General features: G+C 33.9%; 1 protein-coding gene across 15 annotated transcripts in view; it reads right to left on the bottom strand.

The window, feature by feature from the left end:
* Positions 1-25,053, bottom strand: part of CACNA2D3 (calcium voltage-gated channel auxiliary subunit alpha2delta 3) — a 459,196-nt gene that overhangs the window by 79,806 nt on the left and 354,337 nt on the right. For all 15 annotated transcript variants that reach the window (XR_011812447.1, XR_002401918.4, XR_005269052.2 and 12 more), the window contains 10 exons: positions 22,758-22,841; positions 16,347-16,418; positions 16,055-16,116; positions 14,132-14,199; positions 12,133-12,178; positions 11,848-11,945; positions 10,934-11,027; positions 9,312-9,407; positions 7,921-8,042; positions 7,273-7,353 (listed from right to left, as the gene is read on the bottom strand). Coding sequence is in view for 12 of the 15 variants with exons in the window: in XM_038185882.2 (XP_038041810.1) it covers positions 7,273-7,353; positions 7,921-8,042; positions 9,312-9,407; positions 10,934-11,027; positions 11,848-11,945; positions 12,133-12,178; positions 14,132-14,199; positions 16,055-16,116; positions 16,347-16,418; positions 22,758-22,841 (823 nt within the window). In the remaining 3 variants the exon portion in view is untranslated. The remainder of the gene's footprint in view (positions 1-7,272; positions 7,354-7,920; positions 8,043-9,311; positions 9,408-10,933; positions 11,028-11,847; positions 11,946-12,132; positions 12,179-14,131; positions 14,200-16,054; positions 16,117-16,346; positions 16,419-22,757; positions 22,842-25,053) is intronic.

The following is a 25,053-nucleotide window of genomic DNA, read 5'->3' as shown; positions in this document are numbered from 1 at the left end:
TTGATTTTAAGAAAAGAAAAAAAAAAAAAAAAAAAAAAGAGGGAAATGTCTCATTTAACTCTGTTAAGAGTATACAAATTTACAATTGTTTGTAGTTAATAAATTTCAGTTATTTATGATGACAAGAAAACAACAGGCAGGCAAAAGAGAAAAGCATTTACTTAATTACTTAAACTAATAAATGTGAAATTATTTATTTTCAGTAAAGGAAACTGAATGTTCAACTACTGAAAAATAGAGATAAAAGGCACAGTTTGCTGCCCTTAGCAGTTGTTGACTGTAACAAGTGGAAGACTGGATCTAGTGATTCCTCACAGAAGCCCCTTAATTTGTAAAGCTTAGCAATGGACATCTGCTGCTGAAATAAGTTGTCTGCACAGATTTATATTTCAGATAAAGGTTGCTGAGAAGGCTTTGTTGTTTTTCCAGAAACCTAACGAGTATTATAGAATGTACAATATTTTTTCCTAATCTCAGTGTAAAACACTCCTTCCCAAAAAATTAAGGAAAATATCAGGGCATTCTACTCTGCAAGGTATTTGCAAAGACAGAGAATGTAAACGTATTGTTTTATTCCTGTCTTTCACAACGAGGCTCACTGTATTACTCTGTTTTCAGAAAAAATGTCCTTTAAAATTTCAAATTAGAAAAGAGATTAAAAAACTTTAATATGCCAACATTTTTTACAGAAATTGTCCTTAGAAATTATATTGAAAGAAACAAAGCTTAAACTGAAATGTACTTGCTTGCCATATGTGCCTTTCCATCCAAAGCTTGAAAAAACAATCAAAATTCAGTCTCATTATTCCCTGGTAATGCAATGTCTAATCAAAATTAGGATCCCTCTTCTTGAATATAAAAGTAGAACATTTAGTGACATTATGCACAGTTTATCTATCATTAACAGCCTTAACAAAAAAAAGGCCAACTGTTACCTACTAATAACCATCTATCTTTGCTGGCCAGAAGACAAAGACATGCAGGCTTTAGTTAAGCATCCAGAAAGTATGCCAACTTTTACAACTTTGATATTCGAACTTGGCTGAAAAGTGTCATAGTGCTAATAATCATGAAGGGTCTTGGTACTTCCTGGGCTTATTTTACCTGAAAAATGACTGTATGCTCCCCAGATGAGACAGGCAGCAACATCAAACATCTGGATGTGGAAGCAAGCCACAACAGGGGAGAAGGAATAGGAAGTAGAAACCCATCATAAGCAAACCAATGGCTACATAGTTCATAACTATCTCCAGTAAAAGCTTCAGTTACCGTTTCTAATTACTGAGAGATTCCCCAGATTTTAGGGCTATTTACACTACACATTTGACTTTCTGCATAAAACTACCAAGCTCATTTCAAGACACAACAAACAAGAAGAGAAGAAAAAGAAAATTATTAATGTTTGGAAATGTAGTCTACTGGGAGGAAATAAATCAATTATTTCACAGTACTCAAACTGGGATTAATGCATTCATATACTACATAATTGCAGAGAATCACTCAAAGTATTTTTGAAATTTGTACTTCCACAGTATTTGAATTTTTAAAAAGGACCTGACATCTTATCTGCTGTCTTGTTCTGCAATCAATGTTTTATTTTGCCAGCAGAATTATTTAGAAAAATAAATAAATAAATAAATGAAATTTGATTTCTAGTGTATCTCAAGATCATTTCATGTATTTAAGCTCTTCCCACCCATCAAAATTACATAGTACTCAAAAACAAACAAAACCCACCAATATCAAAGCAGAGGTGCAGAAATGAAGAGGAGAATGCTCTGTGGAATTTACTATATATGTGTATACTGTACATGTTGGGATACTCACTTCATTCATCCATCAGTACCCTAGATTCTTTGAGAACAAGTTCTAAGGAAAGCCCAAGAATTACATTAATGGGGTTATATTCTCAAGGCAACACTAGCAGAGAAATACCTTAAAGATCCACATTAATTATTCCAAACAATAATTCTGTATGGTAAAATGAATAGAGAACCAACACAAATGAAGGCAAGTGTACGAATTGAGTGTACCATCTGAATTCAGATTTGCTGTTAAGTCAAGGACAAGAGTCAGGATTTTATCACTTGCTCCAAATCATTTTTTAGAGGAGCCTACCTGTCCTCATGCATTACCTACAAATCCTGTTTCCTAAGTCTTGACTCCTAATCTAAGTCTGTCAGTTACTAGGCTGTGCAAATATACATTCCAATGAAAATATTAGACTATATACCAATATTAAATTTATGAATACACAGATAATATTCAAAATGAACAAAAAACTCTGGAAAAACATAAACTAGTGGTTTTTCACCAAAGCATGCAAAGCATTTTGAGGGATTTACTAAACACTACTGCTGAATTACTTCTGTGGCTCACAATGTGGAGTAAAGATTAACTAAACCACTGTCTTGCCTGACAAGGAAAACATGTATTTTAGAACGCTTCAAAAATTTGGTTGATATGTCATTATGAGGACATATTCATTTTCCCTTAGGCCTTAATGCTAAAATGCAGTTTCATAGATGGTGTCATAAATTTTACAGACCCTGTATGACAGTGACATTTGCTTGTATGTTTTTAATAATATAGTAATACCGAAGCAATACATATGACAAAAAAGAAAAAAGAAAAAAAAAAAAAAAAAAAACAAGCTGTACGGAGATTTAAAATAGATATATTTAACTCTATGCTGTTGTAACAATAACTTACTTAACTATTTGAGAAACTTTTAAAATACCTGCCATTCCTAGAAATATAAGTACTTCACTACTTTGAATTAAATTATTGGAAGTTATTTTTTCAAAGCACATGCTGGATCTGGATCAAAGAGAGATATGCATAAGAACTTCATTCTAATTCACTTCAAGAAATCCTCGTGTTTCAAAGTAGCATTTATAATGATTACTAACACACATAAAAGAAGGGCAATGAAGGTTTTTGTTTGTTTGTTTGTTTTTAATATAAGGCAGTTAGTTCCACATACAATGCACACATTTTCCTCCGTGACAGTATAAAACGATCTTGTATACTCAGATAACACTTGTATACCTAGATAACGCAAAGTCTCAGTTACTGGAAAACTCATATATTCACCAATTTTTCTTTCAAATTGCCATTCTACAGAGGCTGATTCAAACAGGAAAGATTAAAAAACTGAAGTGTGACCAGCCTCAGAAAGACAGACTTGTATTTTAAATGTAATATGAGATTTTAGGTCTTTCCTTTCTTCAAGGCACTGTTTGAAATAGCTTAAACAGCAGGGTTTTCGGGGTCACTTTCCTGTGGCCAGAGTAGAAGCATTCAAAATAACATGCCATTTTTAATGAATTAGTCCTGAAAGAAGATATGGTAAAGATTTCATCAGTCTTATGGATGGGGAAACAGAAAGGAGAACCTAAATCTTCAAAATTCAAGGTCACTCAAAATACCTGAAAGGTTTTAGCCTCTTGTTTGGGGATATATAACATGGAATAATTTAATTTCTGGTTATAACATTTTTTTTTTTTCTTAAATGATACTAAAATTAGAACAATAAGGGTGGTAGGTAAGAACAATTGCAAATATTTATCTCCTCTAGGATTTGGAGACAAGAACATTGAACCTGTACAGGGACTGTCTAGAAAAATAATCAGTTCTGAAAAGTTAAATACTGGAAAGGGAAAGGATCCTGGTTTTACATGGGACAAACAGTTTGCAGGTATAAAATATAATATTCTATGTTTGAATAATAAGGATCTTTGGTAAAAGCATATAAAAATCAAACTATTGGTGAATAAAAGAGGATTAGTCTGTCTTTTCTTCAGATTATCTAATACCTCTTATATCTGATTACAAAAGCCTGTTGAAATATATTTTTATATATCAGTGGATCTTTAAATTTAAATAATATATACATAAAGTAACTCTTAGGCATGATCTGCATTTTCAGCAGGCATCAGTAGTATTACTTTAAATGTTATTTCTTTTATTCTTGTAAGCCATATAATGATGTTTTTTTTCCTAAGATATCTCTTACCTGATAAATTCTTTCTATTGGTCTCACAACATTACTCTGTGGCAAAGACCAGGGAGTAATCTAACCGTTACTGTTCCCTTTTGCTATGGCACTGTGTACTATGGAATTTAATGCTATGGCACCATCTACCATGGAATTTAATGCACCTGCCATGCATTTGAAGGATGGCTTCCCCAGAACCTTGTGTGTCACATACCTGTAGAAAGACAAGATGCTATATAAAAGTATGAATCTAAGTACTTTCCATTTTCTTCTCATCTTTTACTGCTTGGTAGCAGAAAATAATGGCAATGAGAAAACATTTACCCATGTTTAATCATTTTGAAAAGTAACGGTAAGTCTATTATTTTGAAAGGACTACATACAAGTTATAACTATATCAACATGGTAAAGAATGGCAGAATCTGACCCTTTGGGGTCTGCGAAGATTCTGAGAGTGGCTGATCTTTAGGCCATCTGTATAAGGAATGCTTAATGCACAGAAGGAAAACAAAAATGTCTACCAAGAAGCTTGCAATAATGAAGGAAAACAGGATTCCCTATGCACTGATTTTTCCCTTGTGTCAAAGCAGGAATTATTGCAGTCTTCAGAACAGCTTCATCAGAAAACAGTATGTCAGGGTAGATTCACAGAGACATGGCAATACTTGAATGCACCTCCCAATCACTCACTGGTCTTTGATAAAAAAATGACTGTAAAGATGCCTTTAAGAACAACACAGATTTCTTTTCTGTTTAGAATTACTCTGAATAGAAGAAATCTTCAGGTTACTGGAGAATTTCCATTTCTCTCTAATTTAGCTACACTGCCCTTCCCTTGGTACAGTGTTCCAGTTATATATGCACAGCAATGAGGGCTAGCTTCTTTTCAGACACCACAACACTTTATTGGTAAAGTTTTATTGTTCTTACAATGAGCAAACTCTACAATTTTTAGATCATGTTTAGAATAATAATTTAAAAAATTCCACCATCTTTAATTCTCCTTAATATTGTAACATGGGCAGTTTGAAGAAACTGATCGTTATAATGTAAGCTATGTATAGGTGGAATGATAACAGAGAACACTAAGACAAACAAATTTAAGCATAAATGTGTTTTCACTGCAAAAAAAACATGCTGTCAGTACTATTGTCTCTGTCTCCTGCAAATAAACTGACCTCTGTAAAAACAGTAATAAATATGCTGCTACCACAAATATATTAAAGCCTTATCTCCTTCTTTCACACTTTCTATAGAAACTTGCATTCATTTAAGCAAAAACTCAAAATCTCAGTTGAAAGAGGCAGGAGGAAATTTCAAAAACAAATTACTTTTTTTTTCTTTGCCCCAGTAAGGAACTGCATTCTCACAGTGAACTGTCATTTAATAGTTACAGATGGTGAAACAGCAACAGTAACACTCAACTCCTCTGTAGTAACAGTCTGTAGTCTCACTGATATTAGGAATTTTTGCCTATATTAAAAGGGTTGATTCTTCCTGCTTCCAGTGAGCCACAGAATAGATTTGCATACAAAGTCTGTTATAATTGATCCCTTTCTACAAAAATAGAATCAACCAAAAACTACAAAGAAAACAGGAGTGAAGACTTCGTAATAAGAGTTGGACTGAGTTGGATGCCCGCCACGGGCAGGCATAACTCAGGTTTCCATTTTATAGTAATGCTCTATTTTCTCTTTTCCTGCTTTAAACTCTTGCAGTTATCTGCAATAAACAACATTCTGGCACAGCTTTATTTTTAGTCAAATCCCTTCCAGGAACAAAGTGATTTTACATGGACTGCGTATCCCACACTGATGCTTTCTGTAATCCACTCCTCAGACCAAATAGTGACGAGGAATACTCACTTGACACAAATTAAAATGAGATGTTCTGACCAAAATGTGAACCTTTATACAGGTATTTGAGAACATTATCCATAATCCTACTTTAGTCTCCCAAGCCTGACAAATAAATACTTCAAATTTTGTCCCTTTACCACTCCTCAAATTTCTGCCTCCAGATCCATTTTGCCTAACAGGAACACTGTCAACTTTATTAAAAAACTAAAATTTGAAGTAGATGCTGGAAACTTTGAAAATTTTGTAACAGAAAAAAATACAAATTTCATGGTACATTTACAATATTAATTTAAAGAGGACAAGATTAACGCATGTACTTCTTTCTCTCTGAATGGCTGTGACTGACTGATAGTTTCATGCAAAATAGTTTTTGCACTATTTGGTCCAAAGCATGCAAACAGACTAGGGAGAAGGAAAAAAATTTCAAAGTATATTCTTTCAAAATGCTTCATATCCCCCAAAAATCTCTAGTTCAGTTACTAAACGTTACAGAAAGAAAAGTAAAAAGCCAGATTAGAGGTTTCTGAATTGCCTTGCATATGCTTGCTCTTTCAGGATAGTATTCAGCATATCTTACTGCATTTTAAATCATATTTTAAACATGAAAAGAGTGGAAAATGGGTCTTGCTTCATGTTGTAGCTACCCAATTTTCTATAAAATGGCTTGGTTTCTGGTATAATAAGCCATAAGGCTTCTCTAACTTAATTCCTACTTCAGATTCAGTAACTACTGGTATCTAGAGAAAACTGTTCAGAAGAGCATCCTGATATTAACTGAGCAATGTCCAACAATTAAAAATCAGGTATTTTAAATTTTAAATCTGTACGTTTAATCTCTAATCTGTAGCTGCCAAACTTCATTTTATAGTCTTTAGGTACTTTTATACTCTTAGCTGGTAAACTGAAGAGCTTTGCTATCTAATTTATATTCTCTGATAAAATCACACCTCTGATAATCTAGGCAAACTGGTCACCTAATATAATTTGTTACAGAACAGTATTTTTAAACCTGAAGATTGTATAGAATCTTTACACATCAGATAGTCATTTACATCTCCTTTTCCTCAACATAATATATTCCAATTAATGATGATATAGAATCATGTCTTTTAAAAATATTTCACTGATAATGGTTATTATTTCTATTAAATTAAACTCCCTTGCTGACAGAGAGTTTAGATTAATCGATAAATTCATTTAATAAAGGATCAAGATCTTAGGGAGAGGAGTCAGTAAGAGTTCTTTAAGAATTGAACATATATGTCATGAAGTTGACTCTGCATCTTTCCATCCTCCTTTTTTCTTGTAAGATTATATTTCTACATTAAGTTCCTGCTAACTAACATAAGAAGTGAAGAACATATACTGCTTTGAAAATAACTAACAAAAAATAAAAAAATAAAAAAAATTTACCTGCAACGACTGGGGATTTTCTGTCATCCAAAAGTTGAATAGCTGTACTGGCTGTCACTACATTGCTTTTGTTTGCTGTTTCTGCAAGATGTATTAAGAAAAAAAAAAAAAAAAAAGAAGAAGTAAGATACTGCAGAATAAAGAAATTCAGTTTTCTACCCTCACCCCCTGGTTTGAAATAATTGAGTGAATAATGTGCTCACGAAATGTGTTAATAAGACAGCAAACCTCATAGTGTATGTATGCATACAATATACAGGCACTAGCATTTCAAAATTCCCCATCCCAACAAGCTTAAAACACTGACATGGGTAATCAAACTCTTGCCTTCTCTGCAAATTGGCAACAAAGGTGACAACTGGCAGGGCTTCTCCGTGATGTTGACACTTGTTCTGTTGGACTTGCTTACAATACTAGACTGTAAGTTGAACCTATGCAAATATTCAACAATAATTGTTACACGGCATCTTGGGTGTTCACTTTGAACCCTACAGAAGATGAACCTGGTCAAGGGACCAGTAAAGAAGCTGCAAATTTCAATGTATGTATTAACACTTCAGATTAACTACAGAGCCTACTCCATATTGACATAGTATCTTTTCAGTATCATAAATGGCTCAGAATGTAGAGTGTGACAAAATTATAGACCTGTACTAAATGGGATTGAATAGACAAAGCTCCCAGGTATTTGCTCAGCAGCTCTTCTGTACCAGAGTGGAAAATGATCAGCATTAAAAATGTTCTCCTTGTCTTCAGCTGTCAGGAAATCTCTTGAGAAAGAAGAGAGAAAGAAAATACTTGTTTGTGGCATGCCGCACAGTAGTATCTATCTTCGAAAGACAAGAAAAAACAAAACTCATTCTTTCAGAAAAGAAAACGGTTTGGGACATTTTTCTAATACCATTCATACAACAAAAGGTTAACTTTAGCCCCTAACAATTATTTGAGGTAGACTTGCAATTGCTTTTGTATTGAAGGATGGAAAAAATAGTAAACTAAGTACCACTAAATACATTTGTACAGATATAAAAATGTTTAATCTAAATTCTCTCTCAGAAGAATGCAATAACAGTGAATTGTGCAATGTGAAAAAGGCAATGAAGGTTTGGTAATTTGCTGCCAGTGACCTACGTTTTTAAGAAAAAAAAGTAATTAATATCCTAATTTACAAAGAATATATAAGGGAGGTAGTGGACAACTACATACTTCATTCTTCAATGATCTCATGGAATACTGACAAAAGAAAGTTCCTATGGGGAAAAACAGCAAGTACAGTCTCAATGCCATTGTTCTAGTTTACTGTCTAGAGGTAAGAAATTGTAGTACTACTGATCTTACCTGTCAGGCTACTCACACTGAAACAATATTTTCTGGTCATATAAACATCATACAATTTTATATTAAATAAACAATTTATCATAAACATCAAGTACAAATTTCTTTTACACGCATAATGCATATAGATTTGCCTGACAGTATCAAGCTGCTGCCTGGAAAAGGCATTATTTATCAGACCTGATTTTATAGCTCTCTGTTCTAAGAAACCTCTACCTTCACCGCATCAGATCTTCAAAGAAGCAAGAAAGGAAAGTTTTGAATTATGAGATCTCTTGATTATCCTTCCTGTGGATCCTAGTCCACATCTGTCACTTAGATTTCAAAAGAAAAAAAAAAATTTGCAAAACAGTAACATAAAAACCCTGAAATATTTGTTTTTAAATGAAATATTTTAAAAAATGAAAAAACCCTTGGCATCTGCAGATGTAGCATATCCTGAACTCTCCTCTGAATCTCCTCTGAAGAATAAAGATGTGAAGCTAACTCCAGAAAATGGAGGGAAAAGTAAATGTATAGGATACAGGTATACAATAGCTCATCGTTCCCGTTGAAGAAAGAATTTAAAGGATCCTATTCAATCCTTCTAATTTGTTCTATGTATTTCAGCGCACCAGAGCAAAACCCTGAAAGAGACAGTAGATATGCTTCCTAAAATAAACATTTTTTTACACATTGTTGCCAAGCATAGCTTTGTTACTTACTGATTAGTAAGCTGTTCTGGACCCACAAACAGGTTGATACGAGATAGTCCAGTCCGTGTTCCAAGGAAGGCAACTTCCACTCCCTTGTCAGAATTTCTGAAATAAAACAGAACACAAACAAAGATAATGTTTCCAGGCAGTAAACAGATAAAGCTATGTTACCAGTCATAGAAGATACAAGTGTACACATTTTTTAGAAAGATAGTTTTAAAATGTTTTTTTTTTGTTTGTTTGTTTGTTTTACTTTGAAGTCAAATGTGCTTTGGCAAACATATAATGTGGAAATGCTATTTAGACCAAGAACAACTGAAAAGTAAAAGAAGGTAAATTTGGCAAGATCTGGGGGATGGGATGACACAGAAGCCAGAATAAAAAAGGGTCAGCATAGGTACATAACAACCATTTGGTAGCCACTGGCACCAAGTGACTGAAGATGAGCATGAAATCCAGACAGTTCCCTTTCTATTCAACATCTCTATGGTACATCTACACTTCAAGTTATAGGTGTGTGATTTGCCTCTAGACCTTAGGAAAAAATGTGGCAGGTAGGTCAGGCTGAACCCTGTTGCTGCATTACTAGCTACAGTACCAAGGTAGCTGCTTTAAAGAAACTACTTGTTAGGGCAACAAGAGCTTCAGATATATTATCACAAAGTGTCCTGTCTAATTAGCATAAATCAGAATATGAAAGGGGATCAAATGTCTCCAGAGCTGTCTTCCTTGTGTTTACTGGATCTGTTGTTATTTCACTGTGTAGGAGGATTCCTAGAAACTTTATGCTTCTATATAAATTGATTGGTGCCTAGAGTATATGAGCATGCAAAAATTTTCTATCTTTATCTTCTGAGACGACACTGGATAATCCTTAGCTCTATGAAATAGATCTCACTGCATCTGATTTTACTCATTCAGTATGTTTTTTAGACAGTATCATTTTTCATGTAACTTTAAACATATATATAGATTTTGTTAAATTTGAATATAATCAGGATAACTCCCAGAATTGCCTTTCAGCAACAGTATCTCATGCAAACTACTAATCTTAACATGTTTTCTCTAATGAATATAACATCTTGTTGCTTAACATTTAGCTCTGGAAAACTAAAAAAAAAAATAAAAAAAAATAAAAAAGAGGATTACAGAAATGATTTGTTTTACCAGGGCATTTTTTTCTGTATATAATTTGTTTCAAGATAAATTACCAGTTCCATAAACAATTTTTGTAAATTATACATTAAATTCCTCAATTATTCTAAACAGTTTGTTAGAAAGTCACAACTGTGTGCTGTGGTTAGTATACAATTACATTAGTTTTACTGTAAAATTTGAGTAACCTTAAAACTAATCATCATGATGTACATACTATAAAATAAACACGTAATACTGAATCAAAATTAGTGCTAGTTAGAGTGAAATGGTTAATATGTTTTTTTCATGCATTTTAATGCAGTTGAAAAATTAAAACTCTTAGGCAAATAATCAGAAAGGGACTAGAAAACTGATGCAAACAAATCTTGCTAATCTGACAAAGCATCAGAATTTGTAAGGTATTTCATCAGTTCTTTAATATAACTATTAAAAAGATACCCATAATTATAATGACTGATACAAAGTTTACTTACTCCGATTTATTTAATGCTAGACTGGTCCAATAAGCTTCAATTGGTGCACTCACCACTGCATCAAACAGAACTTCCTGGATCAATTCTTTGTCACCTATTACATTATAGTAAAAACAGTAAACATGTGCATAGAGATCTTTTTTTGTTGTTGTTGTTTGTTTGTTTTTACTGGTTAGGTAACTAGATTTTTGTTTTTATGCTAAACTCTATTTTGTCTGTGATGTACATTCAAACCTTTTGCAGTATTAAGCATTTACTATATTACATGGTGTTTCATTACAATGTAGTTTATATATATATATAGTTTCATTACAAACAACAATTTTTGGCTAGAAAACACAAAAATGCATTTTCCAATTCATGTAACCCATTCCCGTATATATCTCATGCTCGCATTTGCACACAAAATTAGGCTAAAACAATTATGCCTACTGAGTCACACTAGCTCTGTTTCTGCAAACATCTTGGAGAAAATATACACTTATCCATGTGCTTTTTTCATTCAGCTTTTCAGTTCAGAAATGCTAATTTTATACATATTCTCCCTAAAACACTCAGGAAATAGCTGGTATATTCTTCAGAAGAGTCAATCAAGGCTTGATTCAGACCAATCCTGTTTAATTTATGAAACCAGATGGAATGATAACATTGCATAACTACACCATCTGAGCAGAACCTTGAATATTTGGTTCAGGCATATTGTTTACCATAAAAATCAGAAAGCATTGATAGTTTTATTGATACTTGGGAAAAAAGTTCAAAAGCAAACGAAATAGCGAAGTGATATTAGCCATGCAAGCCAATCTCAAGTTATCAATAGATAATTACATAGCTTTCTATTTTGTAGAAGGTGCAGTATAACAGTTTTTAGCTACGATAATGTCTACTACATATATATTTAACAAAATACTTGCATTGGAGCAATGGCTCTTTTCCTGTGAGGTATCTTTTAATCGCTTCTAACTGAGTCATTTGACGGTGTTCAGGATGCAAGTCAGTGTTGCAATAGGACCTGAGAACATGTTGTCAAAATATTAAAATGTTAGTATTTATAAGCATGATCTTTGTCTTTGAACATAAAGAATTGGTTTTAGAACCAATTCAGAACCTTTGTCTTTGAACATAAAGAATTGGTTTTCAAACAATATGAAACCAAGAAGAGTAACAGACACAAATTTCATGCTTTGTTTAAGGCTTACCATTCATCTGCTAAAGATACATCAGGGTGTTCTAAATCATGTAAACCTGTAACAGGAATAATAATGGTTTATTTAGGGAGCAGTCTGTGTAACAGATGGTTATTAACATACACTCCATAACATAAACCCTTCCCTTCTTGGAAAGTGCATTATTACCACAATATAATAAATCACAGTAAACTATGTTCAAATACACTTGAGGGTCTAACAAACTGGCAAAAACCAACTAAATCAGATCTAAAAATGAAAAGGAAGGAAAAGTTTTGGGGTTTTTATTCCTGATATTTTTTAACTCATACAAATTGCTCACATGATATATTCAAAGTTTAGAAGAAAACCTGAGCAAAGAGAAATGCACAATGGTTAAAACCCCTCTTATTCATACTCCCTTGTTCTATGTGGCTAGTAAAGTTCTTTATGCTAAACCATATATTTCTCTTTTCACAGAAGAGTGTTTTTCTGTGAAAAGAGAAATATATGGTTTAGCATAAATTATTTATTTCTGTCTTTTAAAAAATATTTCATTAAAAAACAACTCCTCCCAAAAACGAAGCACACAACCCATGAACACAAACTGCAATTTACTGGATTGTTCAGAATAGGTTTATTGTTCTAACAATAATTCAGAATAGGTTTATTGTTCTAACACGTCATGCAGATGCTTGTAAATAAGAACTATATCATTAGTTATATAGCACAATAAAAATGTACTTTGACAATTTTCAAAACTTTTAAAGCATGTATCAATAGACAATAAGCAAACAGGGTTCAGAAGGCAGGCTCTGGATTTAACCCCCAGAGTACATACTATGTAAAGACAGACCTATGATGGTTAAGGAAAACAGGAAATTCAAAACTAGAACCACAATTATCATCCTTAGAGAGGACAATAATGTGTCAGTGACAAAGGAACAGTGAAGGAAACAGTGGGAGAAAAGGTTATGGCTACATCAACTTCTTTGGTGATGCATCCAGGAGGAAATATCAGACTGGCTGGTAGAAATATATGGATAGATTAAAGAAAATAGATAGGAGATGTTGGGAACAATTTGGAGAGTAAGATCCAAGAATTCTGCTGTCCTCTTGTTCTACCTAGACATTTATTTTTTATTCAACTGCTTCATAAAATATAAAGCATTTATTTTTACATTTCTGCCATGAATAGAAATGTATTTTTGTTGCAAGCATACAGCTGAAGAATGAAGACCTAAAAAAATAAAATCATCAATGAAACAAGAAAGAGAATTGGAAACAGAGACCAACACAGACTTAACCATAATATCAGAAAATATTCCTCTCTTGAACAACTTTTTCTCTGCAATTCCTAAAACTTCATCACCTCACAGCGCACAGCTCCTCCACTGCCTACATACACCATGCACAGACTGAAGCCAGCTAGCAGCTCCTGCAGACCCCTTTTGCCTAATCACCTTTGCAAAATGCCTCTGTTCTCTCTTCATCTTCAGGACCCTTAGATTTCGGTCTTGTTGCCAAACAACTTTATTACCATCCAACAGTTGACTCCTCCACACGTTTTATTTGCAGACTTACACCCTCACCCAAAAAACAAAAACAAACAAACCAAAAAAACATAAAGCAAGAAGGGTCTTTCCCCTCATTACTTTTGCTATGATGAGGTAGTTTTAGCTCTGAAATGTTTAAAAATGTGTAGCGTGTGAGCAAAAAAGCCACAGCTATTACAGTGCTCTCAGTGATTACTTCATTCAGAAAATATCACAAATAATTAACATTAGACTATAAGTGGTTTTCTGGAACATTGAGAGAGGAGGACAGAAGATGATGCTTATCTAAAGAAAACTCGCAGTCAGACTATCCTTACTATAAATGAGGAAAAAATCCCATGAAGTAGAAGATCTAAAAAATAAAATAAAATCAAATTTTCTTATGGAATCTGCAGAGAAACATACAAGCTTTAGCTGTACCACATCAACAATTAAACTACTGTGTCAGGAATGTGACGAGGTAGAGAGTATCTTACCTTCTTCTACAGTTACATTCCCTCTGAAGAAGTATTTTCCATGTCCTCTAGAGAGAGCCACACCTAAACTGTGCAGAGAAATAAAGCAGACCTTGAAATCTGTGACACAATAAAAGACATTCAGAGATATTTTCATTTCTAACACTTCTAGCCAGTGTACTCCAATTAACTTCAAAACTGTTTCCAAGTCCTCACTGATCATATTTATTGTTCAACTAGCTGTTTCAGTGCTGATTCAGTTTTGATGTTCCTGCAACAATTGGCTGTATTTATGTTTGTTTAGAGGTGCAGTAAATCATTATTCTCCAGCAAACTAATAAATGAGCCCCTCTAAGCTCACTGCTGTTCACCCAGCATGACATTTCTTCATCTGAGCCTCAAATATGCCCACGGTCTTACAACGATGACAATTTTTTGTAAATCAGACTGAGATGTTGAGAAACTACATAAATGTGAGAATCAATGGAGCTACTGAGAGGAAAAGATTTCATATGCAGCAACAGCAGCATGATTCCTCTCAGACCTTTCCTGCTACTCATATTTTTTTCTAGTTCAACATTTTTGCATTGACTTTAGCTTCATAAACTTCCACAGTTAAGTGCCTTATTTTGCATTGGTTTTCAGTCTACCATTTAGACTATTCAAATTTAATGAACTGGCTGAGGGATCCATGACTCTTCCTATTGAATACATACACAGAATACCTTTTGGCATTCATTCATCCAAGGTTAGTAACCTGCCAGTAATCAGTATGACTGAAAATACATGGGCTGATACTTTAAGTACACATAGAGGCACCAAGTCCAAGAGCACACATGCTGCAATCAAAAGCTCAATCTGGAAAACGACTGAAAGTAAACATCTTTGACATTACAGTGTATATTTTCATAATTGCTGCCCCTGCTGTCTTCCTGAAGCTATACACTCATCCCATCTAAACTACATACAGACCATGCTGAAAAAGGCAGTTTTCCTATATTTCTGTCCTAAGGATCAGAAGTCACACTGCATGCACACATGTAGCCCAACATCTGTTTCCTAAATGGGGTAAGAATGACATTGCCACAAAAATTACACTGAGTTTTACCACCCATGTGTGGATTTTAACAAGAATAAACACATGCATCAGAGATGAGAGAAATGTGCCTATATTTTCTCTATGTGAAAATAAAGCTCAAGTTTTGTGAAGAGGTTCCATTGAAGAAAATTTCAGTTGAGTATTACAACAACCTTATGCTTTAAGCATAAGGTACAGTTAATATAATTTTATTAATGGATTATTTCTAACTCAAATATAAGCATTTGTAAATGCTTATATTTGTAAATATATAAATATATTTATATAATAATATAATATATTTTGTATATTTATATAATAATATAATATATTTTGTAAAAAGACTTCTTGTCTTTTTTGGTTTTGCTAAAATGCATGCCAAAATAACATGGCTGACTTGCTCAGTTTTAGCTACACAAATACACTCTAGGTAGTTCAGAGAAAGAAAATATCCAAACCTCAAATTGGAAATGAAATACTATCTCATTTTACATTACATTTTGTTGTGGAAAAAATCAAAATGGGGCTCAATATGTAATTACTTAAATGGATTATAGTATTTATAGCTCTCTAAGTACTTGCAAAAGCCTTTCGTTCAATGTAAACTTCAACTGAATATTTTTTTTAATGAAACGTAAGCCATGACAAACATGGCAAGTTTGTCTGTGTGAGCTTGCACAAACTTTCCATCCCTGGAAAAGCTGAAAGTAATGCTGGTAAGCTTCTTTTCCTAGCTATTTTCAGCATTGTCCAGGGATATTTTATTGTCACTTTTTGCTGATGAGTTTTTAATGAGTTCACAAGTTCTGTACAAATGCAAGTCCAATGAGTCTGATGAAATGGCAATTTATTACGGTCAGCTCTACCTGAATGGAGTACCCTTGATGTCTGTATAATAGTAGTCATTTGTCATCACCAATACCCGTTTCTAGATTCAGAACAAGAAAGTCAGAAGGGGAGGGGGAAAACAGTTAGTTTGCTATAAGAAATGTATAAAAGATTGTGTTTAGTCAGTGAAAAAATTACAAGCAACGTATACATTCAGTGAGTGAAAAAATATACCACAGTGAATCATATTTATGGTAATCAATCTTAAGACTTGTAAAAAAAATGAAAAGAAACTGCTTGCTTTATGCTCAGTTGGAAAAGTATTTATACCCCTTTGTCCACTGTCTTTTTGACTTCCATGGAGAACTTCCCTGTTTTCCGATTCACCATTGCATTTCGGAGCTGAAATGAAGAAAATGTGTGTCAAATCCTTTATCTGCATTTTCTGTAATTCTTTGAGCTTCTTGTTACATTCATTTGGCATAAGTAGTACTGTCTCTTCAGTTTTCATAGTTCTGCTGCATACTGAACAAACCCCTTAAAGATTTCATGATAGTCTGTAAAGGCCAAGACTCCTGCCACAAAACTTTAGGAAAGTTGCTGAGGTATATAAAGCAGGAGCTCTCAGCATCCTTCATAGCAAAATAACTCTTCATGTAGTAATCTGAATCTTATGTGGGAAAGACGGTGTAACTGACAACCCAACTGTTATACAGTTTCTACATAGGAAGGTTAAAGACTGGGTTCCCATCTGGATTTGGTGTCTCAAGTTAGACCAGGGCTCATTTTTTAAATACATCACAATCTTACATACAATAACAAAGCAAAAAAGAGAAAACCCCATTTACGTCACTATTCATTCTGCTTCAGCTTGATCCTCTAACATTGGGCTGCATCCCAAACTACCCTGAGAAACTACATCCTAACTGCATCAAAAATTAGAACCAGCAAAAGCATGACAGGCCATTTGATCGGTAACCTGTTACAATGGGAACATACAGCTACAGTGCTCTGTGATTCACTCTGGTGGTCCACTGGTGTCTGGGCACCCTTTGCAAGCACTCAATTTTATCTCTATAACAGGAGCCCTAAGGCAGTCACAGCTCTAAGAATTGGCCTGGACCTCTCCTTCTCTAAGGAGTACAAAAGTATTTTTAACACCCCCTCCAAATTATGTTTCATTACTATATAAACCAACCAACCAACCAAACAAACAAACAAAAGACACTTTTAAAGAGAGGAAACTGAAAGCTGCTAGGGAAAATAGAAAATAAAATTTAAAAGGTTTATACACAGTGATTTACCTCCCACTCTTCAGGTTAAATCTGTTTCTTTATGGATTGCCAGAAATGGTGCAGTCCCCTGTGATTCTGAAAAGGCTCCTTCCTAAACTGAGGCCTGAAAGGCTTATCCCTGGGCCCTTCAGTAACTTTATCTCAGCTTCTGCATGTGTTGAAGGCTCCCAGATCTGTGCTGCAAATCCCCTAGACATCAACTGTACAATGCCATTCCTTCGCACACCTGTTTGCTCCCTAAGAAAGCAGAACCTTCCTCCAAAAGGATGCCAGCTGGCACAGCCTCTCCTTTAGGGGAACATGCCATGATTGCCCTACACCGTGAGGTGCACTAGCAAGGAGCACAGTCTACCCTGCCACAGCTGGTCTGAACACGGGGGCTCTGGGCTGAAATTGAGATATGACAAGACCCGTTTTCTCAGAAATCCTCAGTGTTAGTATTTTGAATTTGTCCATCAATTATTTCAGGACTTTAGGGGAGAAATGAGAAAGTCACTGCTAAGCAGTTATACCATCAAGATATGGAAGTATTCTATTTGAATTCAGTTAGATTTAGGTGTGGTAGAAGCAACTTCTTTTGCTTGTATTTTTAATTAATGGCCCCGTACAGAAAGTTCAAGTTGATTGTTTCAGGATATCTTCAATTACAAAGTGAAATTGCTGTATTTGTGCGACTTCTTGTGGTTAGAAGCATCTATAAATCTTTCACAACAGTAATTATCATTACAATAGAAACCCTCCAGTACTGCTAATTAATTCATACTCCCTCCTCAGGGATATTGGAAATGTAGAAAAATGTAAATGAAACAAGCATTTTTGTCTCTCTTCTATTGCTTATCAATCCAAACAGAACTTATTCTTAAGAACAGCTTTCTTGAAGAATAAGTATCTCCTTTTCTTCTGAACCTCATGCCAGACTTAGCAATTCCATCAGATTTTAATAAAAATTTGTGAAGACAGTCATATCAATGCACACTGTAGGCTTTTTGAAGCAAAAAAAGAGTATGAAGCAAAAAGAGCATGCCCAAAATTGCCAGTGAAATATCTGGTTTTATTTTCATGACAAAGTTAAACATGGCTGACCTATCAAAAATTGCAAACTTTGCAGCTCTTTAAATTTAATTCTGGGGCATCTATGTTTGAATTAACAACCTTACTCTTCTGTCAGGGAGTGTAAGAGGATAATTTTTAACTGGAGGCATGTATAAAATAAAGCATATATTTTACTTTTTTTTTTTTTTTAACAATACATAATAGGCAATTCTGGAAATGTTTTCCCATTTTAAGTTTTGTGGTTTTGGACTTGCAGAGCTGGTCTTAATTAACCATCTACTTTCTAACATTTACAGAACAGTTCCATTTATCTTTAACATGGTTTTCATTTTTCTCCTATTGGTGCCTGCAGTTGTCTGAGACCCATTCCTCCCACAAGCCTCAGGCAAGTCATAGATTTACTAAAAGGGCCTCCAAACTCTCAGTAGTGTTTAAGATCAAGTCTGCATGTGGGATTTACAGTTTTACTTTTTTTTTTTTTTTTTTTTTCTTTTTTTTATTTTTTTTGCTTGCTGCGATTACATTTCTTGGCTTTGTAATCTGGTTTCTCAGCTCTTCTGCAGTTTCATCTTCCTTCTCAAATGCATAAAATAAGAACTGTCTTCAAGCCTCAAAATACTCATTCATGGTCTTTTTTTTTTTTTTAAAAAAAAAACAAACAACAACAACAAAAACTTTATTCAGCTAGAAATTATAGTAAAAGAATTTTAAGATGTGAGTTAATGAGAAAAAGGTTTCTATCCAAATTGAAACTTCTTGTCCTTCAGTAATGCATATTTCCAAACTTTACTGTAAGACGCTTTTTCCCCTATTAAAAAAAAAAAAAAAAAAAAAAAAAAGCACTAAAATAGCACTAAAGCTAGTGCTAAGCTTTCTATTCCTAATAAAATACAGTAGCAGCAACATGGCAGGTACTGTAACCTGGGAAATGAAGTGATGAATATATATCTGCACTAATTCTATTTCAAGGTGAAAAAAAATTCTAAGCTTAGTTCTGCCAGATTTTCCTTATTGAATCACTGGAGTAAAACTATTTCTTCACATCTTTAGAGTGATATGTATTGTTACTTTCAACTAAATGTTTTCCAATCAATTGCTAACAAGCCAGTTTCACTGCTATATGAGATCATTCCATATTCTTGGAAAATTTTGTAACCATTAAATTAACATGGTAAAAAGTGAGAAACTATCTTCAGCTTCCACGTAAGTGTTTCATGGGAGAAGAATATACCAGTAGCAATGTAATTTACTAAAAGCAGCCCTATGAATACATTAATTCTTTCCCTCTACAGTTGAATAAACAATGCTTTACTACTAAAGCTCAGAAAAAATCAAGAACATCAACTCCAAAGCCTTAGGTGAAACAGAGCCACTTGTAACTCTCAAGTCAATATTTCACAACATATAAAGTCTCCAAAACGATTTTTACCATTTTCACACAAAATTAACAGTATCAGGGAAGTGCCTATTTAAATGATTAACAAAAATAACACAAACTTTTTGGACACTTATTTGGATCTTCTCATCAGAAAAGTTGCATAAAAAAACAGATTTCAGTACAGTAACGTACAAAACCTCCTTCAAGTTCCAATCCCCTTCTAGATCTAATTCTAATAAGATTAGCAACTCTTTAGTGCCAAAAATCCTTTCTTTCAAAGACCCTTCTCTTTTTTTTTCTGCTTTTAGTATTTCTGACTATATGCCTCTTTGAAGGTCTTATTAACTTGGTATAACTATCTGACTTTTATAATACTTCACAAACAGGAAAAACTTGTAATGATACCAGGCTCACTTTGAAAAATACCTGAAAAAATATGATTTAACATCACTTTTTTTCCCTTATTTCAATATTTAAATAACCAAACATATATGGCATTCTTAAATTATGACAACCTTCTGAACATTAATAACTTTTTCTACAATATTCAACTTGTTCATTTTTCATAAAACTGTGGGTTGCTAACCATCAAACAGCAAATGAGTATGCTATTACCAAACCTACCTACTGGGGGGATTATTTATCAGAGAATATGTGCTTATTCAGATATACACTAATGAATTACAAGCATTTACATGAATTATGACACATTTGTACTACATATGAGTATTGAAAATTGTGTTTATTATTGCTCCAAAGCTGTAATAGCACATCTATTTTCTGTTATGTATTAAGTATCTCTCAAACTTATTGTATGATTTGCAGGTAGTTTTTTTTGTTTTTGTTTTTTACTATTACAGAGTGGGCAGTGGATTTGGATCTTTTCTACTAATGCAACGCACAATTTAGTTTGTTTGTAATGCAGATTAACATTTTTCATATTCAAAATATGAAACAATTGGGCAGACTTTTTTCTGTTATAATTAAGAAATACAAACATTTTTTAATTTTATTTTTTAAATGAGTACGAAAGAGATAAATTTTGTATATGTATCTTCATCAAAATGTGAAATAAAACTTTTTGCAACTTCTGGATTGGAAAAACTCAAATTTTGCTAAAATTTTCAAAACATCACACAGTCCTTAGGGTTCTCAAGGAAAATACTTAGGATCTGATGAATTTGGACTTTTTGCTTTCATGTATACTCAGAACACAATCACAAATAAAATCTAATTTTCAATGACAAAGGAATGGTTCAATGTCGCATTAAGCAAACTATTGAATTTCTATTAATAGATGATTAAATATGAGTGAAACTGTAAAAATTAAGCAGATAAAGTATTGAAAGAAATAAAAGGGAATAAAAAAGAAAAAACAAGAAGAAAAAATCATGAAGGTTTAAAAACTACAACAATAATATTTGAGAGAAGAACATTTAAAAGGTCATTTTAAGAAGAACTGATTGTGTAATATGCTATCAAAGATAAGAGAAAAGATAAGCTATAAAGTCAACCTGATTGCCAAGATTATTTGGATCCTCACATCAGAGAAGCTGCATAAAAAGACAGATTTCAGTACAGTAACATAGAAAACTTCCTTCAAGTTCCAATCCCCTTCTAGATCTAATGCTAATAAGATTAGCAACTCTTTAGTGCCAGGCTACAGAACATGGCAAATCTACTGAGGAAGTCCTAAGTAATGTGTACATAGAAAAACATGCAAAAATAGATAAGAAATACTCCAACACAACAGTTTAAACGAAGAGGTAAGATGGTCTCCTAGGAGATTACAGGGACAATCTATCACCTGTTAAAACAGCCAATGCTAAAAGCATAAATGAGCTGTTTCACTATTCACAAAGGGAGTGGGAAGAGGGAGGAAAGGTAGATAATTTTTTCAATGGAGAAAGAAGATACAGACATGTCAGAACAGGGATCAAGAAATTAGTACATCTGAAGACTGACAAAACTCCAGGGGCAGTTGTATGTATCATCCCAGATTTAGGAAGGACCTGACAAAGTAAATATGGGAATGTTCAGTGGGTATATTCAAAACCTCTCTGGAAAAGCAGAGGTATGGGGGACTCAGTATCGACATTTGAGAAGGGAGCTAGAAAACATACATGAAAAATACAGACATGCAGTCGAGACTTTGGCAGTAGGGAACTTATGGGAAAAACTAAATTACAGGACAGAAAGTGGAACACCTGGAAAGTTACGATTTAATTAAGGACAGTGAGCATGGATTCACACCAAACAAATCATACCTAACAAATCAGATTTATTGAGGAAGTAACAGAAAGACCAAGCAAAGGTTAAGCCATGGACATAAGGAAAGCTTTTGATACAGTACTGTAGCAAAGGCTAAGCCTGCAAGGTAAGGATACGAGTGAACCACAGAGTAGATGGAGCACTGAAAAATGAATTTACCAGAACAGACAATGTGCATAACACCTGATAGACATAGAATGAATGCTTCTGCAGCTACCCATATGACTAAAATTAGGAGTTTGGAATGAATCTTTGATATTTGCATTATGAACACAGGTCAAAGAATCTAATTTGTTTATTTATCTGATTTTGTACATTAAGGAAAACAACTCTAATTATTTCCATTAAGGAAAGAGAGATCTCATGAAGAGTAGTTAAACACCTTCTTTCATTTCTGAGTTTCAGCAGTTGCCTGGACCAGCCCGACAGAGATATTCTATTAATTTCTCTAGTGCTCTTAGCTACCCAGTAAAAATACACAATGAGATGCATGGAGCACACAAGCTGGGTGATGAGTTTCACCTGATAGTCTGTATTAGCAGTGTATGTACACGCACATCTAAGTGAGAACCAATATGAAAAAAAGGAAGGTTATAAAATTCTGAACAAACTAAAATAGGCTACTGGTTTTTCCCTTCCTGGGACCAGTCAAGTGGCCACTCCAATGACTGCTTGAACAGTTCCATGTACAGTTGTGGGATGCAATAGTGACTTTTGACAGGGTTTTTAAAACACATCACTTACCACATCATCTCTGTCTTCCCACTCAACCTCAGAAAGATCCACACTACTATAGTTGGGCTTTCTTCGTTTCTTCCCTTCTTCATACTGGCATTAAAAAAAAAAAAAAAGTGAAATATTTAACATATTGTTTTGGTTTCACATCTTGTATCAGAAGACTTTTTTAAATTTGCTGGACATATGCTGATTGTATGCTATATGCTATAATACTACAAATAACAGTAGATAGCTTAATTCACGTAAGATGAACCATATTGCTACACATTGTCTGTGAAGTAAAAAAAAAAAAAAAAATAAAACAACACACAAAAACACACAAACAAAAAACTTCATACATGATTATTTGCATGATTTCTTTCCATATTACAAAGCTGATCTTGAAAGACACACTGAGAAGTCAAACTCAGGAGTTATACCTTTTTCTTTTCATATGGAACCTACATGAGACCTTCCTCTTGTAGTTTATGTTAAATGTCTCAAACTAGCTCTTTCAGCTGTACAGGAAGTTATATTTACTATAATCTTATCAAGAAAATGTTTACACGGTTCTTTTTAAACAAGATAAAATGCAAGTCTTGAGAAGTGTGGTGTTAACATTTGCTGATACCGTATTTTATCTACAACTTCATGGGAAAAAAAGTAATATACTAGTAATTATAATTCATAGTTTTTTATCACTAGTCACTGTTACCCCGTAAATCTCACATTTTAAATAAACATTCTAGTGACAAATTGATTTGACACTAGGGAGTTTATAATGTAGGAAATTCTGCCCTCTGCTGAACATTCAAGATCAGAGTCTACTAGTGTAAGAACAAAAGCCCTAATCTGTGAAAGAAAAAGTATTTAGGAAAGTCTGTGAATAAACACCTTAATCTAAATGTTTAAGAAAAATTATGAGAGTCTATTTGAAATGCATAAATAAGGGAGAAGATCTGTGAAAAAAAAAATGACCTTTTATCTTTTATTACTCAAATAAAGGCGGAGGATGACACCACCACTAGTCCTTATGTGGTATGACAAGAAACACTAGTGAGGATTCCCCCAAATCCTGCATCTTCCCAGCTTCTGTGACTCCCCAACAACAGAATGATAGAAAGGCAGTAAGGCAGTATATATCGTTGATTCTCCTGTGCAGAACCAACTGTGCCATAAACCAAAGCTGTCAGTGCTCAATTCAGCAGCCCATTCATCACTGGGGCCAGTGTAGCAGGGATTTTCAGTCCTATTCTGTAGATCACAGAGAGACCAGAGAAGCCAAAGAGACAACTTGCTCTCTGAGCATTTGAAAGGTTATTCCATCCTGACTTTTTCCAATTAAACGATTCTCAAGTGAATCCCACAGCTGACTTTGTAGGGTCACAGTATGTAAAAACAAGCATGACAAACTCTTCTTTAAGAACAGCAAAAAATGTTGACTACTGGATTGTAATCACAAAGAGATTTTGAGATATTGGTAGAACAGTAATATTTCTCAGATTTGATTTTTGCTCAAAAAAATGGATACTTCAATTATTTCTACAGATTACTCTCTGGGGAATCTATGTGGGATAAAATTCTGAATTATCATTTATTCTTTTGAGTAACAAAAAACTCTTAGCAACTCTGCTGCTGTAACTCTTAGACTGAGTTCTCACAATTCACGTGGATGTAATCGAAGAGTAATTTCATGCAGTCTTCCTGCCCCCATGCTAGAAGTTAGTGTTCTCATAACACCTAGTGTACTTCTGGGCTGATGCTATTCAACAGATGAGTAAAGAGACAAAGAATTACTCATTTCAGCACATGCTCATATACCAGATCGTGAATTCAAGCAGCTCAGTGCTCAGATTACTTCTTGCTACATGACTTAGCTCTGATAGCTGAAGAGATAACAAAACCCAAGTACAGAAACACAAAACTTTGAAGCTACCATAGTTAAATCTCACAAGAATAAAAAATGAGAGGATAATGTCTGGTACATTAGCAGGGCTTGATTTCTGTATCTTTCTATGTTTTGTAAACCTCTCATTGTGGTTGCAGCTATACCTGTATTACCTTTAATGTCTACAAGGAGTAACTATGCCTACTCTCTGGGGCTGTACCTATTAATCAAGTAAAGATTCGGTCTGATTTATTCTTACTTGTCTAGAAATGGTAGCAGTCAACCTCTGAAATGCTGAGAGCTGCACAATGTTACATAGAAGTTAACTGTTACATAGAAGTTAACATTTGAGTAGAACAAACGTAGAACAAAAGTAGAACTCTGGAGAGCAGCCCCGCAGAGAGGGTTGTGGTTGACAGCAAGTTGAATATGAGC

The sequence above is a fragment of the Anas platyrhynchos genome, chromosome 13 (genome assembly GCF_047663525.1).
Source record: "Anas platyrhynchos isolate ZD024472 breed Pekin duck chromosome 13, IASCAAS_PekinDuck_T2T, whole genome shotgun sequence".
Classification (NCBI taxonomy): domain Eukaryota; kingdom Metazoa; phylum Chordata; class Aves; order Anseriformes; family Anatidae; genus Anas; species Anas platyrhynchos.
This window is presented reverse-complemented; position numbering and strand designations above follow the sequence as displayed.